This window comes from Podarcis pityusensis (genome assembly GCF_964106645.2).
Source record: "Podarcis pityusensis genome assembly, chromosome: 6".
Taxonomy (NCBI): Eukaryota; Metazoa; Chordata; class Lepidosauria; order Squamata; family Lacertidae; genus Podarcis; species Podarcis pityusensis.
Window position 1 is genome coordinate 86,881,941 of NC_138030.1, and position 14,170 is coordinate 86,896,110.

Genomic DNA, 14,170 nt, shown 5'->3' on the forward strand with positions numbered 1-14,170 from the left:
CCAGTCGGGATTCAGGCCTCATCATGGGACTGAAACTGCCTTGTTCGCACTGGTTGATGATCTCCGGGGGGCTAGGGACAAAGGTGAGAGCCATTTCCTAGTTCTGCTGGATCCCTCAGCAGCTTTTGACACCATCGACCATAACATCCTTCTGGACCATCTAGAGGGGCTGGGAGCTGGGGGCACTGTTATACAGTGGTTCCGCTCCTTCCTCCTGGGCTGTGTTCAGAAAGTGGTGGGGGGGGATGAGTGTTCAGACCCCTGGGCTCTCACTTGTGGGGTGCCTCAGGGTTCTGTCCTCTCCCCCATGCTTTTCAACATCTACATGCACCCGCTGGGAGAGATAATCAGGGGGTTTGGGCTGGGTGTTCATCAGTATGCGGATGATACCCAGCTCTACCTCTCTTTCAAATCGGAACCAGTGAAAGCGGTGAAGTTCCTGTGTGAGTGTCTGGAGGCGGTTGGAGGATGGATGGCGGCTAACAGATTCAGGTTGAATCCTGACAAGACAGAAGTACGGTTTTTGGGGGACAGGAGGCGGGCAGGCGTGGAGGACGTCCTGGTTCTGAATGGGGTAACTGTGCCCCTGAAGGACCAGGTGTGCAGCCTGGGAGTCATTCTGGACTCACAGCTGTCCATGGAGGCATAGGTCAATTCTGTGTCCAGGGCAGCTGTTTGCCAGCTCCATCTGGTACGCAGGCTGAGACCCTACCTGCCCGCCTCCTGTCCCCTGCTTGGACTACTGCAATGTGCTCTACGTGGGGCTACCTTTGAAGGTGACCTGGAAACAACAACTAATCCAGAATGCGGCAGCTAGACTGGTGACTGGGAGCGGCTGCTGAAAGACCTGCACTGGCTCCCAGTACATTTCTGAGCACAATTCAATGTGTTGGTGCTGACCTTTAAAGCCCTAAACGGGCTCGGTCCAGTATACCTGAAGGAGCGTCTCCACCTCCATCGTTCTGCCCGGACACTGAGGTCCAGCACCAAAGGCCTTCTGGCGTTTCCCTCGCTGCGAGAAGCCAAGTTACAGGGAACCAGGCAGAGGGCCTTCTCAGGAGTGGCACCTGCCCTGTGGAACGCCCTCCCACCAGATGTCAAAGAGAAAAATAACTACCAAACTTTTAGAAGACATCTGAAGGCATCCCTGTTTAGGGAAGCTTTTAATGTTAATAGGTTATTGTATTTTAGTGTTTCGTTGGAAGCCGCCCAGAGTGGCTGGGGAAACCCAGCCAGATGGGTGGGGTATAAATTATTATTATTATTATTGAAGCTTTTCTTTTCTTATTTATCCATCCTCTTTGTGACCTCCACTTCACTGCGTTTTTCGAAGTCTACCTAGCCTAGAGATGGTAGACCTGTTCAAGCCGGACTGTGCCCACCCCGCTCCCCCAGGTGTGTTTCACATCACTTTCAAACCTTGGCTAGAGACAAATGAGGAACAGCTTAAGGATTCCAACAGGTGTGATGCCTGTTTGAGAATCAGACAGTAGGACTGACCACCAAAGTGTGGGATGCAGATATCCTTTGGATAACTCTCGTGTAAAAACCCGACACTGGAAATGCATTGAGTACACATAAATGGGAATGGAAACAAAGCCTTAGTCAACGGGAATCTTGGGTACATGCACCATGTTGGAGATGTTCAGGGCCTGTAGTTGAATGTGGTCCCTCCAGGATAATGTTGGCCTCAGGATTCTCTCATCAGATCCCTTTCCCAGACCACATCCCTGAGTAGTCCAGCCTGGGGAGAATGTGCCCTTGAATTGCAGCAACAACTTTTGCCTTCCTGAACACAGGATGCCCGGTGTGTGTGTGTGTGTGTGTGTGTGTGTGTGCAGAAACCTGACTTCTGCATGGCTAAAAAAAGGCCCCACCGCCTTGCACTAGTGTTCATTGCGATGGGAATTGAAAAATGCAGCAGACACGAAAGAATTAGCTTTCAAATAATTTATTTGTAGAAGTACACTTTGCACATCATGGAACGTTAAAAAAAACACAACACCACCAAACAGTTTTCAAACTATAGTAATAAATAAGGCCACAATCCAGAGAATATGCTTAAATCCCATTGATGTTAACAACACAAATGTGACTTAACTTTATCTGGATTGCGGTCACTACAAAATTCTTCCCTGTGCATAATCTGGCATCATTCTAAACGCCCAACCAAGACCAGCAGGCTGGGATAAATAATACTTTGTTTTTTTTAAAAAAAATGGAAATATTACAGGAACAAAATGAGGCTGTGTGATGCATATCCAGTGAACTTAATGCAGAGGAAGACAGAATTCCATAAAACTGGCACCATACAGTGAACTACAGCTATTTAGAACACACACGGCACTTGCAAGTAATGTACATTTTTTTTTCTTATTAAAGAAAGGTTCCAAGAAAAACAGGCTCACAATCTAATAATTACAAGAGACATAGAAGAGGAGACAGCACTGAGTAGGTTGGAAAAGCTTGTGGGGAAAGAACAGTGAACACGAAGTTCAGGAACTGGCAGGACTGGTGTCCTAATTTCAAAGAGAAAGAACTTAAATGGGAGAAGTGATAGGAATCAGAAAGAGATGAGGTAACTTCTAGGCCTGAACTAGTCAAAAGAACAAAGAGGAATGGAATAGTGTGTTCTCAAAAAAGGACAATTAGCCCTATAATCTGTGGGCACAACCCACCAGAAGTTCTCCTCAGCAATCTCCACTGAGTGCTCCAAAAGCACAAACAGCAGATATCATGGAGTTTTCTCAAGAGTTTCCTGGTGACTTTTGTCCATATTTCCTTGGGTTACACCAATATTTCCTTTTCCAGTGATATTTTCTCCTTTACCACTTTGCTTTAACAGATAATCATTATATCAATTTCCAGAGTACAAATAACAGAGGGTTTTTCAACCAAGAGGGCCAGTAATGTATGGGCTTCAGAACCATACTATTAAACATGCATTTCTTAAGCAATATGAAAGGTTTAATACCTACAATATGAGAATAAGGTTGCATTTCCCAAGTTAGCAGTCCATTAATTATCATCTAATTGAATGTGTAAAATTGACAATACCCAAGTGCCTGTTGGTTTACTTGAGGAATTATGTTCATTAGCCAACTTGAAAAGTGGAATAGAATTTTTTTAAAAATTATAGAAGCTGAAGTATAATAATATTAACAAAAATGCAGTGTCAGTATCCAAAAATTGAAATGGCCTTTGTATACATAAAGTGCTGTGTTAAAGCAGTGTTTGGGAACCTACAGTACTGGTCTGTATCTCAAGTCATATCGATTTGAGTCCTAAATGACATCCGAAACTCCAGTTCTTACTTATGGGAGACATATGTATCACCCATTACATTACATAGGCATCTCAAAAGAGGCAGCACATCTATCTCACTAGCTCCTCTATGGAGTTTCAAACACCTGAAGGCACTTTAGGGTTCAGAAAGAATGAGTTTAGTGTTATATTCTACAACAGAGGTCGTCCATCCTTGTTCTGTATAGAGCCTTTGAGTCTCTGCAAGGACATTAAAATGATACGAATCCACTCTTTATAATTGAAAACTATTAATTTGGGAGGAAAAAGAAAGGACTGGTTTTTGGTTGTTGTTTTTGTGTTGGTTTTTTACATATTCTTAATTATAATGAAAGAGAAACCTACAGTTCCAAGCCTTTGTTTGGAGCATTAAAACCAAAAAGTAAAATTTCATCTTCCAGTCACAATTACATAGAGCTAGGGGGGAACTTTCCATTAAAAAGCAATTGAGATTCTGCAGAGACTGCAAGCTCCTATACATTTCAAGAGGAGTTACATGTGAATGGTTTCACTGGGTTGCGTCCGACACATTTGTGGTTTTACTCTTAGAAGAGGAAGGAACTGTGTGTGCAATAAAAGGGAAGTGCAGTTATAGACACACACAAAATGAAGATGAGTCCATTATCAAAACCCATTGCTGTGTCACACGGGAGAGGTAGTGAAAATAAATTTTCCTTTTCCACTAATTTGCATCCGTGCTCCCTCTCAGTTTAAGTGTTTGTGCACCCTACCGAGTTTACTATAAACAGGGGGTAAAAATCCTTAACTTTGGCTAAACCATAAGGATTCTTTTTGTCCTACATTCATTTTGTAAAGTACAAAGATTTCTGTAAAAGGACAGTTTTCATGAGCACAGATTTCCAGAATTGTTCTGGATTTTTGTTGGTTGTTTTTTTTTAAAAAAAATAGAGCACTTCCAGACTCTCAGATAACAGCACGTAACGTGGTTTTGTATTTAGGATCATACCTGTCAAGTTTAAGAGGCAGAACTATTGTTTATGTTCAAGTTTAAGCAGCAGATCTAATGCCCTGATCCATTTTGGAATACATCTTTCTGGTACAGAAGATAGTCTTAAAAACCAAGGGATCCAGTCCTACAAATCTAAGCAGAACTCCCCCTTTAAGTCTGGCATCGTGGGTTAGATGCCAAGGCACAGGAAAAAAAATCCATGGTGTTTTGCCTGAACTATAAATAACAAAAAAACAACAATATAATAGATATCATAAATAAATAAATATACAAATAGCTGTTCTCTATAGTTCAGCAGAGCGCTCTTTTAGTAGCACAGCTCGGCCGATCTCGTCTCTTGCTGTGCTGGAGGTGCTGACGTTATTCGTTGCTGCTGTTGCGGGGTTTATGACGTGGAAAGCCACGAGAGGACATCCTTCCACATTGTTGCAGATAAGGTTCTGGATGGAAGCTGTGTTCACTATGTCAAAGCCAACTTTGCCCCCAAAGGTGCTGGGCTTCCAGTACTCTGGTGAACAAATAGCGTTTCCCATGAGACCTTTCAGGGAGAACGGTGCCCCAAGTTCTATCATGGTCTCACCAAAGATGGCTCCAGGACGTGGTTTTTCGACAAGGAGGGCTGGGTACAGCTCCATAGCATCAATATCCCCATAGAGTTCTTCAAGTTCTGCAGCCATTTCTTTTTCTCCTGGAATTGGGAGACCAAAAAACAACAACCACATAGTAGTAAAACTTCAGCCTTTTTCTCCCTAGTTTTGTATTCAGTTCTAAATCACTAAGTAATTATTCTAGAAGATTCTGAAAAGGAGCATGGGAATTGCCTTATACAGGAGGACAGGGAGAGGATTCTAGCTGTTGCAAAAGCTGCCATGAAAGTAATACAGAAGAAAATAATAGAGACAAAGAGAGAGAAATACAAGCCTGTAATTCTAGAGGAAAAGTTGCATCAGCAGGGGGGAAAAAATCAATGCACTTGGAGAAGAATGAGTGAAATAACAACTCTGTAAGATATCTTCTCAAGGTCTTTGATTGACACAGAATTTTCTTCATGAAAACCAACATAGAAGCTCCCCCCATAAGAGTCTATTTTCTTCCTTTTCATCCTTAGAACGTAGTTTTCCTTTTGAACATCTCTCATTGCAGATTGAAAAGACAGTGAGGAATCTTGTCAGAGGAGCTGCAACTACCCAGTCTCCAATGAAAGACAACAGAGCTTTTCTACAAGAACTCAACACTTTTTTTCAAACAACAAGTTCTTGATATACTGAGAAATTCATTTACTGGTTATATTGCTTGAATCTTGGATTTGGATTTGAACATTTGAGCACCAACTTGAGGGCTTTTGGGATGAGAGGCAGCATAGAACTGAACTATGACCTAGTCTAACCCAGCCCATTGGAGCATCTAGCCTTTAGCTGCCTACACAATCCTGGACCTGCTAATTGCTGTCCCTTAATTGGAGATGCCAAGAATTGGACCCCAAACATCCCCATGCAAAGCAGAAGTTTGATCTCTAAGTTGCGCAGCCTTGCCCTCAAAAATGAATCTCTCGTTTTTCTATAAGTAGAGGACAAGGTCTTACCTGTGAGCTCTTCAAATGACTGAAAAGGTTTCAGCATAAAGTGCTTCCGATACTCATTCAAGGAGCGGTATCTCATCTGTCGGCTTTGATCAATGGAGGCTTTCGCTACTTTCTGGACCGCAGCAGGGACGTTCCGCCCACCAGCTACCTGTTATCAAAGAAATGGAGTAATATGAGAAACCACACGGAGATCAGAACTTCAAGCCCCTTTGAAATCAGATGGACCTCAAACATTTATTCATCTCTTGGATTTACAGTGAGAAACTTGCTCATGCTATCCACTCCTCTGTCTGAAATACGACAGAGAAAGCTGAAGGCAGTCTAAAACTGTGCCACAAATTCCCACTTTCCCTAATCATTCTTCCCGTGCTCAAAACATTTTCAGATATTGGAGTGATTTAACAGGTGGACAGATGTACCCTGTTGCCTTGAGATGAAGGCTATGAAATTTCTTAGTAGAAAATAAATTCTTACCCTTCCAGCCCTTTGCCTGGAGAAGGATTCCACCATGTGGGAAAGACCATGTTCTAACATGATGGAGTTGTTATAGATGAACTGCTGGTATGTGTACTCTTGGTCATGAATCTGGAAGGTATCAGGGAGGAGAGGGTGCCAGTGGTAAAGGGTGTTGAATTCTGCCGCTATTCTGTTCTGATACTGGAATCTCTGGTTGAAGAGCAGCTCTGGGTCAAACTTCAACTTGAAGTGGTAGCCACTGAGGTGCTGCACGTAGTCTTCAATCACAATCTTGATGGTCTCTCCTGTTTCCCCACAGAAAACAAAAGTCAGTCAGTATTTTCATTTCCAAAACAATAAAAGGGTAAAGGATCCCTGGACGGTTAAGTCCAGTCAAAGGCGATTATGGGTTGCGGCCCTCATCTCTCTTCAGGCCGAGGGAGCTGGCATTTGTCTACAAACAGCTTTCCGGGTCATGTGGCCAGCAGGACTAAACAGCTTCTGGCGCAAAGGGGAAACTGTGATGTAAACCAGAGCGCACAGAAATGCCATTTGCCTCCCTGCCGCAGCGGTACCTATTTATCTCCTTGCACTGGTATGCTTTCAAACTGCTAGGTTGGCAGGAGCTGGGACAGAGCAACAGGAGCTCACCCTGATGCACAGATTCGAACTGCCGACCTTCCGACTGGCAAGCCCAAGAGGCTCAGTGGTTTAGACCACAGTACCTCCTATTTCCTTATATTTCCTAAACAATATTGAATGCTGAAGAATACAAGAACGACCTTCCTGATTCAGACCAAAAATGCATTTTGACTGGCAACACATTTCCAACGGTGGCCAACAAAATGTCCCTTGGAAACTCAGAGTCAAAGCAAAAGGGTAATAAGCCATTCTTTCAGGTTCCTATTCAGTATTCATACAACCTATTGCTCTATACATGGATGTTCTGCTTAGACAACATAGGCAACAGATGATGTTGGGCCGCAAATTTGTCTCAACCCCTTTAAAGCCATCTTAGGTGATGGCCATTGCCACATCTAGCAGCAGCAAAATTTCATTGAGTAATAGTGTGTTAACAGTGAACATTTATAAGAATTACCTGTTAAGATCAGGCGGGCAGTTTGGAACAGCTGCTCATCATCCCATTCCGGATGCTCGCCCTTCAGAATATCACAGACCCGGTTGTGTTCCCGGAGCCATAACGTGGCGTACATCATCAGCCCTGGAACCAAACCAAAGACCTCTTGCCCTACAGAAAATTTCAGGTGCTCAGGAACATGTGGTGGGTAGATCATTTCTGCCTCAGTTTCTTTGACCGTGGGTGGGTACATCTCTCCATCGATCATCTGTAATTAAAAAAATAAATAAATGAGCATGGCAGCATAGAGAATCTTCTATCATACTGAATTTCAGCCAAGAATACTAAAATCCAGTGAAAATATAATATGTTTCTACTTGTCAATTTCCAGTGGGTTTCAAGTACAGAGGTTTGTTGTAAATTGTAGCATTGATCTAGATGCACATAGTTATCTAGTAAGAATAGGGTGTCTCATGCAGTTATTGAAATGCCTGTGGACCTTCTGTGCATCAGAGGAAACATGGAAGCGCCTCTCTTCCTGGTAAAGATGTTAACATAAGTGATGCTCTCGTTTTCTCAGCACACAGAATTCTGAAATTCTGGATTTCTGAAGGAATCCAAACTAACCTGAAATTTCAGCTTCCCGTCCTTAAACAGTCTGAGTTTCATCTGCCTGTCCAAAGTTTCTCCATAGATGTGATTTAGATCAACCTGTTGAAAAAATAGGAACATCAAAGTCTAATTTTAATTTCTCAGATGAGACAGAAAAACAATTAGATTCTCCCTCTAAATGTTTCAGAACATAATATGTTGCAGTGACGTTCCAATGGAAGCGAGAGTTCTCTCCACTCATTAAAAGTGTTGGAAAACAATGTTATTTCTCAAATGTCATTACGGATAAAATTTGGGAAGCGCAGCTCTTTCAAGTTTTTGCGCTGTCCTCAATGACAACTTCAAAAAGCAGGAGCCCTTGTAAACAACCACTATTACAACAGTATAAATCACCACCACCCTTGCTTAAAGTGTTAACTTAGAAAGTTGTGTTGCAGACAAAACCGGTTTATAAACACACAGACCGACTGCATGTTTCACCCCAAATTCAGGGATGCAATAGTTATTTTTCCATAAATTGAGGAGAACCTAATTGCTATGCATTTTAGAGACTGACCAAATAAAGTCAAATGGTTCTCCCACACAGTGGGCACATCAGATTGTGGGAACAGGCTATTCTGAGGTTATGCAAGAGAGATTTGCTGTACATTGTGCCTATCACAATATTGATGCAACTCCTTTGTGGACGGCAAGATATCCCTCTCACCGCAGGAGTTGATAAAAAGGTTTGTTTGCAATAACTCATCAGTCCAAGTCACAGTTCTGCCATCTTACCCCGTGTCCAAGAGCTTTGGTGAAGGCTGGTCCTTTGTGATGATCTGTCTTGAAGAACTGGTGGGTGAAATGCTGGGCAAAGAATGTGAACATGATATTTGTGCCTTGTGGGTCCGGAATAAATTTTCTCCGCAGTAGAAATTTCTCTACAATGAGCTTGGAATCGGGAAGCTCCTTCTTACCTGCAATGCAAAGCAATCATTTATTTTTCTGACACCCAAAGGGACTAGAGCAGGGGTCAGCATTTTCAGCAGGGGGCTGGTCCACTGTCCCTCAGACTTTGTGAACGAATTCCTGTGCCCCACAAATAACCCAGAGATGCATTTTAAATAAAAGCACACATTCTACTCATTTAAAAACACCAGGCAGGCCCCACAAATAACCCAGAGATGCATTTTAAATAAAAGGACACATTCGACTCATGTAAAGACACGCTGATTCTCAGACTGTCCACGGGCCGGATTGAGAAGCCGATTGGGCCGGATCCAGCCCCCGGGCCTTAGTTTGCCTACCCATGCACTAGAGACTAAATAACTGCAGCTGTTTCCTGTCTGTTCTACAGGAGTTTGACAGGAAGAATTAAAAATGTCAAACCCCAGCTTAATGCATGTTGATAGCTTCTTTGCAGTTTGGAAACCTGTCCAATTGTTAATTATCATATTAAATATACCGGTAGTTGTCTTGGTTTAAACCTGTTAGTTATTCATTTGGTTGCCAATATACACACAATTTGTTGGCTGATTAACAACCACAGCAAGTTTTCTGTTCCTTTGACAAAGGAAGACAGAAAATTTCGCTGGGAAAATATGTGCTGCAACGCACACGCAATATCTTGTGCTTCTCCTTCTGACACATTTTCTAATGTTTAAGCCGTTTTCAGGCATTCACTGAACATAATTAACTATTGCATTGAGAGAGGAGGTCAGCGTTGCCCCCACTGGCCTTGTGTACATACAGGAGGAATAATATTTCATTTTGTCTTACATTCACATGCACAGATTTTTCCCCCCTTCTTACCTTTCACACCCATAGGAGTTGGGCAGTTGTGGTCTACCGGCGGAAGAGTTCTAGTATAGTAAGAAAGGTTCGAATAGGCTTCCCAGCTTTTGTAACCATAATGGCTGTTATATGTTGGTGGGCTCTCTATTAAATGGGATCTTGCTGGAAGGGGAGAGAAAGAACCAGAAAAATTATGACCATGCTTAAATGACCACACTATGGAGACAGAGAACCTTCCCAACAAGACTTCCCACACAGTCTAATTTCACAGTCTAAGCCCCATGGGGGGTAAGCATCTGACCTTGAAAAGTCCATTTTCAGAAGTGACGTGGAATGTAAAAATCCATTTTCAATTTTACTCTCTCCGCATTTTTGTCTCTTGGGTCACAACTACGCGGAAAGATTCTTACACTTAAAATGTCCATTAATGGTTTCTCTCAGATTCCCAAGAACTGGAGTTTGGCAAGGGTGCTCAAAACTCTTTGACAGAGATTCCCCACCCCTGTCACAGAACTACAGTAACCCATAGAGACGAAATTACCGCTAAACCTATTTTCAGTGTGTACCATACATGGACTTTGAAGAAACGTTTGAACTTTTGCTCTTATCTTCAAAAAGAGGCAGATGGCACCCAAAGAAGGAGCTTGACTTAGCCATTGCTTTGCCTAATGCCATTTATTAGAAGGCTGAGTGGCTAGAGTGGCTAAGGCAGTGGTTACTGCATTAGATCAAAATAAATTGCAACCAACATATAACACTTCAAAGTGCTTGGGTAAATATCTACCCTCAAGCTTAAGCCTCCAGTCCAATGCTCATTTACCCGAGAGCAAGTGCCAATGAACTCAACGAGACTTACTTCTGAGTAGACGCGTACGGGACAGTGCTATAAAAGTAGCATTAAGAGAGATGGATACTTACACATCAATACGTATCTCATGATGGCATTGTGGAGGAAAGGGAAGTTGTTGATTACATCCCAGACTGCTTTGAAATGAGTGAGAAGATAGTGGACTGTGGACGGTGTGGGTTTCAGCATCACTTTCAGCCAAGTAAAAAATTCCGCTGCAAGGAACGAAGGGCAACGAACATTAGCAAAAACTGTTAAATGCTCCGAAATGCTAATTGTGCAAGCGTAACTTTCTGGAATACGTACGTGTAGTGCAGTTTTCCCCGTAATAACCAGTCCGTGTACAGTCACATTCATAGCGGTCAAATCCTGCTGTCATGCATACTCCTCTGTTTTGGCATGGATTTGAGCAGCAAGGATTAACTGGAAGGGAATCAAGAGGTGTGCTGTCAAAGCAAGATCTAGAATCTTATAAAGGCCCTTGGACCAGTGCTAATTGATTAGTTCCCTAGAGACCAACTGCCACTTGATACCATCATATTATATTTGCCCACAGAATGCATCCAGCCTTTATTGTTTGTTAGTGCATCACGCACATGAGGTTATGGTATAGCTGTTGGGAGCAAGAAGAGGCAAGCAGGAGGCTGATCTAACTTTCTTGGGTGGAAAAGACCCCAATTTTGGAAAATAGTTCTAAATGCAGCTGCCTACAGAATCATCACTAGCACCCCTGTATTGTTGCTGGAGAAATGATTTCTGCCGTAGCTGCTGCTTCTGCAGACACACTAACACCGAAGTGTCATTTCATAGGAACTTTCAGCTGGGAAAAAAACTCTTCTCAAAATTGATGGGGAGTCCGCTCTGGGCAAAGATGGAAGAGAAGGCGATTGCCTACTCCATACAAACCCCGAAGAATGGATTTCACTGGTCATGATACTTAAATTCTTGGGCAATAGTCTTTCTTATGAAACATGTACAACTTTTACTGGATCATGTTAGTAGAAATTAGTACCACCGGCAGGAACAAAGGCAGGCAAATATAACACGCATCCCTGAAATGTAATAAAGCATTCATCTAGGACATTATATTGTGTATCTAAGGCTACAACCCCTATATCTGAGAACAAGCTCCAATTAGGCTTCCTCCTCTGATTAGACATTTATAGGTTTGTGCTCTAAGAAACTTAAGTTCACTTTCCAGTGAACATAATGATGCCAGCAGCTTCTAATAAAGCCTCAGAGTACTACCGGCGCTGATGTCTAATCCTTCCTCTATGCCACCATGCCCCCCCCCCCCCAGCGGTTCTAAAAGTTTCTGACAGTCTCCTAAGAAGATCCTTAGCAAGATGCACTTCCGAAAATCACTGGTAACCGTTTACATACATTTGACTCTGCAGCATGGTTTATCCACACATAAATAAAAGAATGTAAAAAAGAAAAGGAATACACTAGTTTGAAAACAGAAGTTACGATGCCTCTCCCCATTTTACAGGCTAGGCAAATGACGTACAGAAAAAGGCTGCCCTTAGCACCAGCATCAAGCACTTTTGATGCTTTCAGCTCCTTGCCCTCCCTTACATAACTTTTCCTGGCCAAAGAAGAAGAAAGGGTGTGAATGGGCATAATGTTTAGTTACTGCTTCATTAATCTTTTCAGAATGAGTGCACAGAAGGCAGGAGGAAAAGCACCAGGAGATACTGGTTTTTTCCTCTACATTTGCCTTTTGTTAAAGGAAATTAACCCTGATTCAGACAACATAGGTGCCGAGGAGACAAAGCCAGAAATAATTATATTCAGTTAAAATACATTCATAGATACAAGAATAAAACCACTCATGTTCTTACAGTCCAAAAGGAGTCCTCTAAATACTTTTATCTATAGTCCCTGACTAAGACCTTACATGACATTTTTTCCCTAACCTAACCTGACCCAAAAAAAATACTTTTTGGGGGACTGTCAGCACTTTTACAAGTTAACCTCTCATTTCAGGGTTACTCAAACATTTCCAGGCTCCTTCAAAGTTCAAGCCTGCATATATTGCAACAAAACAGCATCGGTGCTCTGAATGGTAAATGTACCATTCTTAAAAAGCCGAAGAGCGCCAGGAAAAGGACAAAATGAGATATCAATGCGCAACCCTAGGAAGCCAGTAGGATTTGCACCGAAGGTAAGTGCCCCCCCATCCCAGCTCAACACAGCGCTGGATTTTTTTGTAGCTAGCACAGACTTAATTTTAAAAAGATCGGCAGCACTCACCTGCTTGGCTGATGGCCAAGATAGAAAACAAGACAACGCAGGGTGCAATCATTTTTGGCGCACAAAGTAGCAGGCTCAGCTTCCGAAATCGCGGATATGATAAAATAAATAATAATATATTATTATTATATAAATAGATATTCCCGAGGAGGAGCTTTCACTAGCTGCCCAGCGCCGTTCAGGATCCGCAGCTGGTGCTCTTGAAGAGATCTCCGAGTCTGGAGCAGCTGGCGCGGTCCTGCTGCCTTTATGCGCAGCCGGAGTGACTCACGATTGCGCGCAGGAAGCGAGCAGGATCCGCCCCCGGAGACGCAAGTGGGGGTGGCGCGGAGACAAGGAACGTTTGGCACTCATTTTTTTCCCCTGCAGGTTTGCACGGATTCTCACCGCCCCAAAGCTGGGCGATCCCTTTCGTTCCGCTTTGAAATCAAAGCCAAGTGGGCTTGTGCGTTGAACTCCCCTGCATTTGCCACGGGAAAGGGAGAGAGAGAGAGAGAGAGAGGTGGGGACGGAGAGGGATATTGCGCGATGGGGTTTGTGGAAACGTGGGAGAACGCCAGCCCCAACATTTCACTGATCTTTTTCTTGCCCGACATGGGACTCGAACCCACGACCTCGATATTCAAGAGTCTCCTGCTGCTCTCTGAGCGATCTCAGAGGCGGAGTCTGCGCGTAAAGAGTCGCCAGGTGGGGCCGTGAAGTTAGAGCCAGAAGCAGATCCGCAAATGCCGATTCTTGCTAGGTTTAAGTTGGTCGACTTCTTGCTGTGGATCCCAAGCCTGCGGAAGATCACTGTAAGGAAGGCCAGTGCCTTCCAGCAAGATCTTCGCGTTTTTGCCTGCTCACCTGCTACAGGTGATTCTTCCGGCAGGCAAAATCTGGGTTGGCTTCCAGCGCAGACGCTTCCTCGCCACCGCGCTCCTTTCTGACATTCTTAACTCGGATCCTGAAATAACGGCATGCTCCGGGTGGACTCGCAGATCCAAAATCTCTCCAAAGCCTCCTATAAGTCCGCCCCCCCATCTCTCTCTCTCTCTCTCTCTCTCTCTCTCTCTCATTCTCTCTTTATTGGTGACCCAGTCCTCATTTCCGATTCACAAACTGGATCCCTGGAAGTGAGGCTCAGTCAGAAAAGTTGGGATATCATGAAAGGACAGCAAATGGTTAGAACAGATTATTATTGTTGCATTTTTGCTGCTCCAGGTATATAGCCTTGCATGCCACATGATTTGGGGTGGATAGCATTTGTTACACAATGTATTGTTTTCTGGGTCCTATGGAAGGATAAGAATA

General features: G+C 43.3%; 1 protein-coding gene across 1 annotated transcript; it reads right to left on the bottom strand.

The window, feature by feature from the left end:
• Positions 1–1,935: 1,935 nt before the first annotated feature.
• LOC308480532 (prostaglandin G/H synthase 2) lies at positions 1,936–13,108 on the bottom strand. Its single transcript, XM_081012189.1, has 10 exons — positions 12,878–13,108; positions 10,928–11,044; positions 10,693–10,836; positions 9,793–9,936; positions 8,776–8,957; positions 8,017–8,100; positions 7,411–7,657; positions 6,330–6,616; positions 5,856–6,003; positions 1,936–4,961 (listed from the first exon to the last, which is right to left on the bottom strand). The coding sequence occupies exons 1-10, from the start codon at positions 12,927–12,929 to the stop codon at positions 4,558–4,560; spliced, it is 1,809 nt and encodes a 602-aa protein (XP_080868315.1). The 5' UTR covers positions 12,930–13,108; the 3' UTR covers positions 1,936–4,557.
• Positions 13,109–14,170: the final 1,062 nt, after the last annotated feature.

Bases quoted from the DNA above. Each gene is read 5' to 3' on its own strand.
- LOC308480532 (XM_081012189.1), bottom strand. From the start codon at position 12,929: ATGATTGCACCCTGCGTTGTCTTGTTTTCTATCTTGGCCATCAGCCAA. The intron at 8,958-9,792 runs GTAAGAAGGGGG...TTTGCATTGCAG, and splicing joins AACTCCTATGGGTGTGAAAG to GTAAGAAGGAGCTTCCCGAT. The intron at 7,658-8,016 runs GTTAGTTTGGAT...TTTTAATTACAG, and splicing joins ACGGGAAGCTGAAATTTCAG to ATGATCGATGGAGAGATGTA.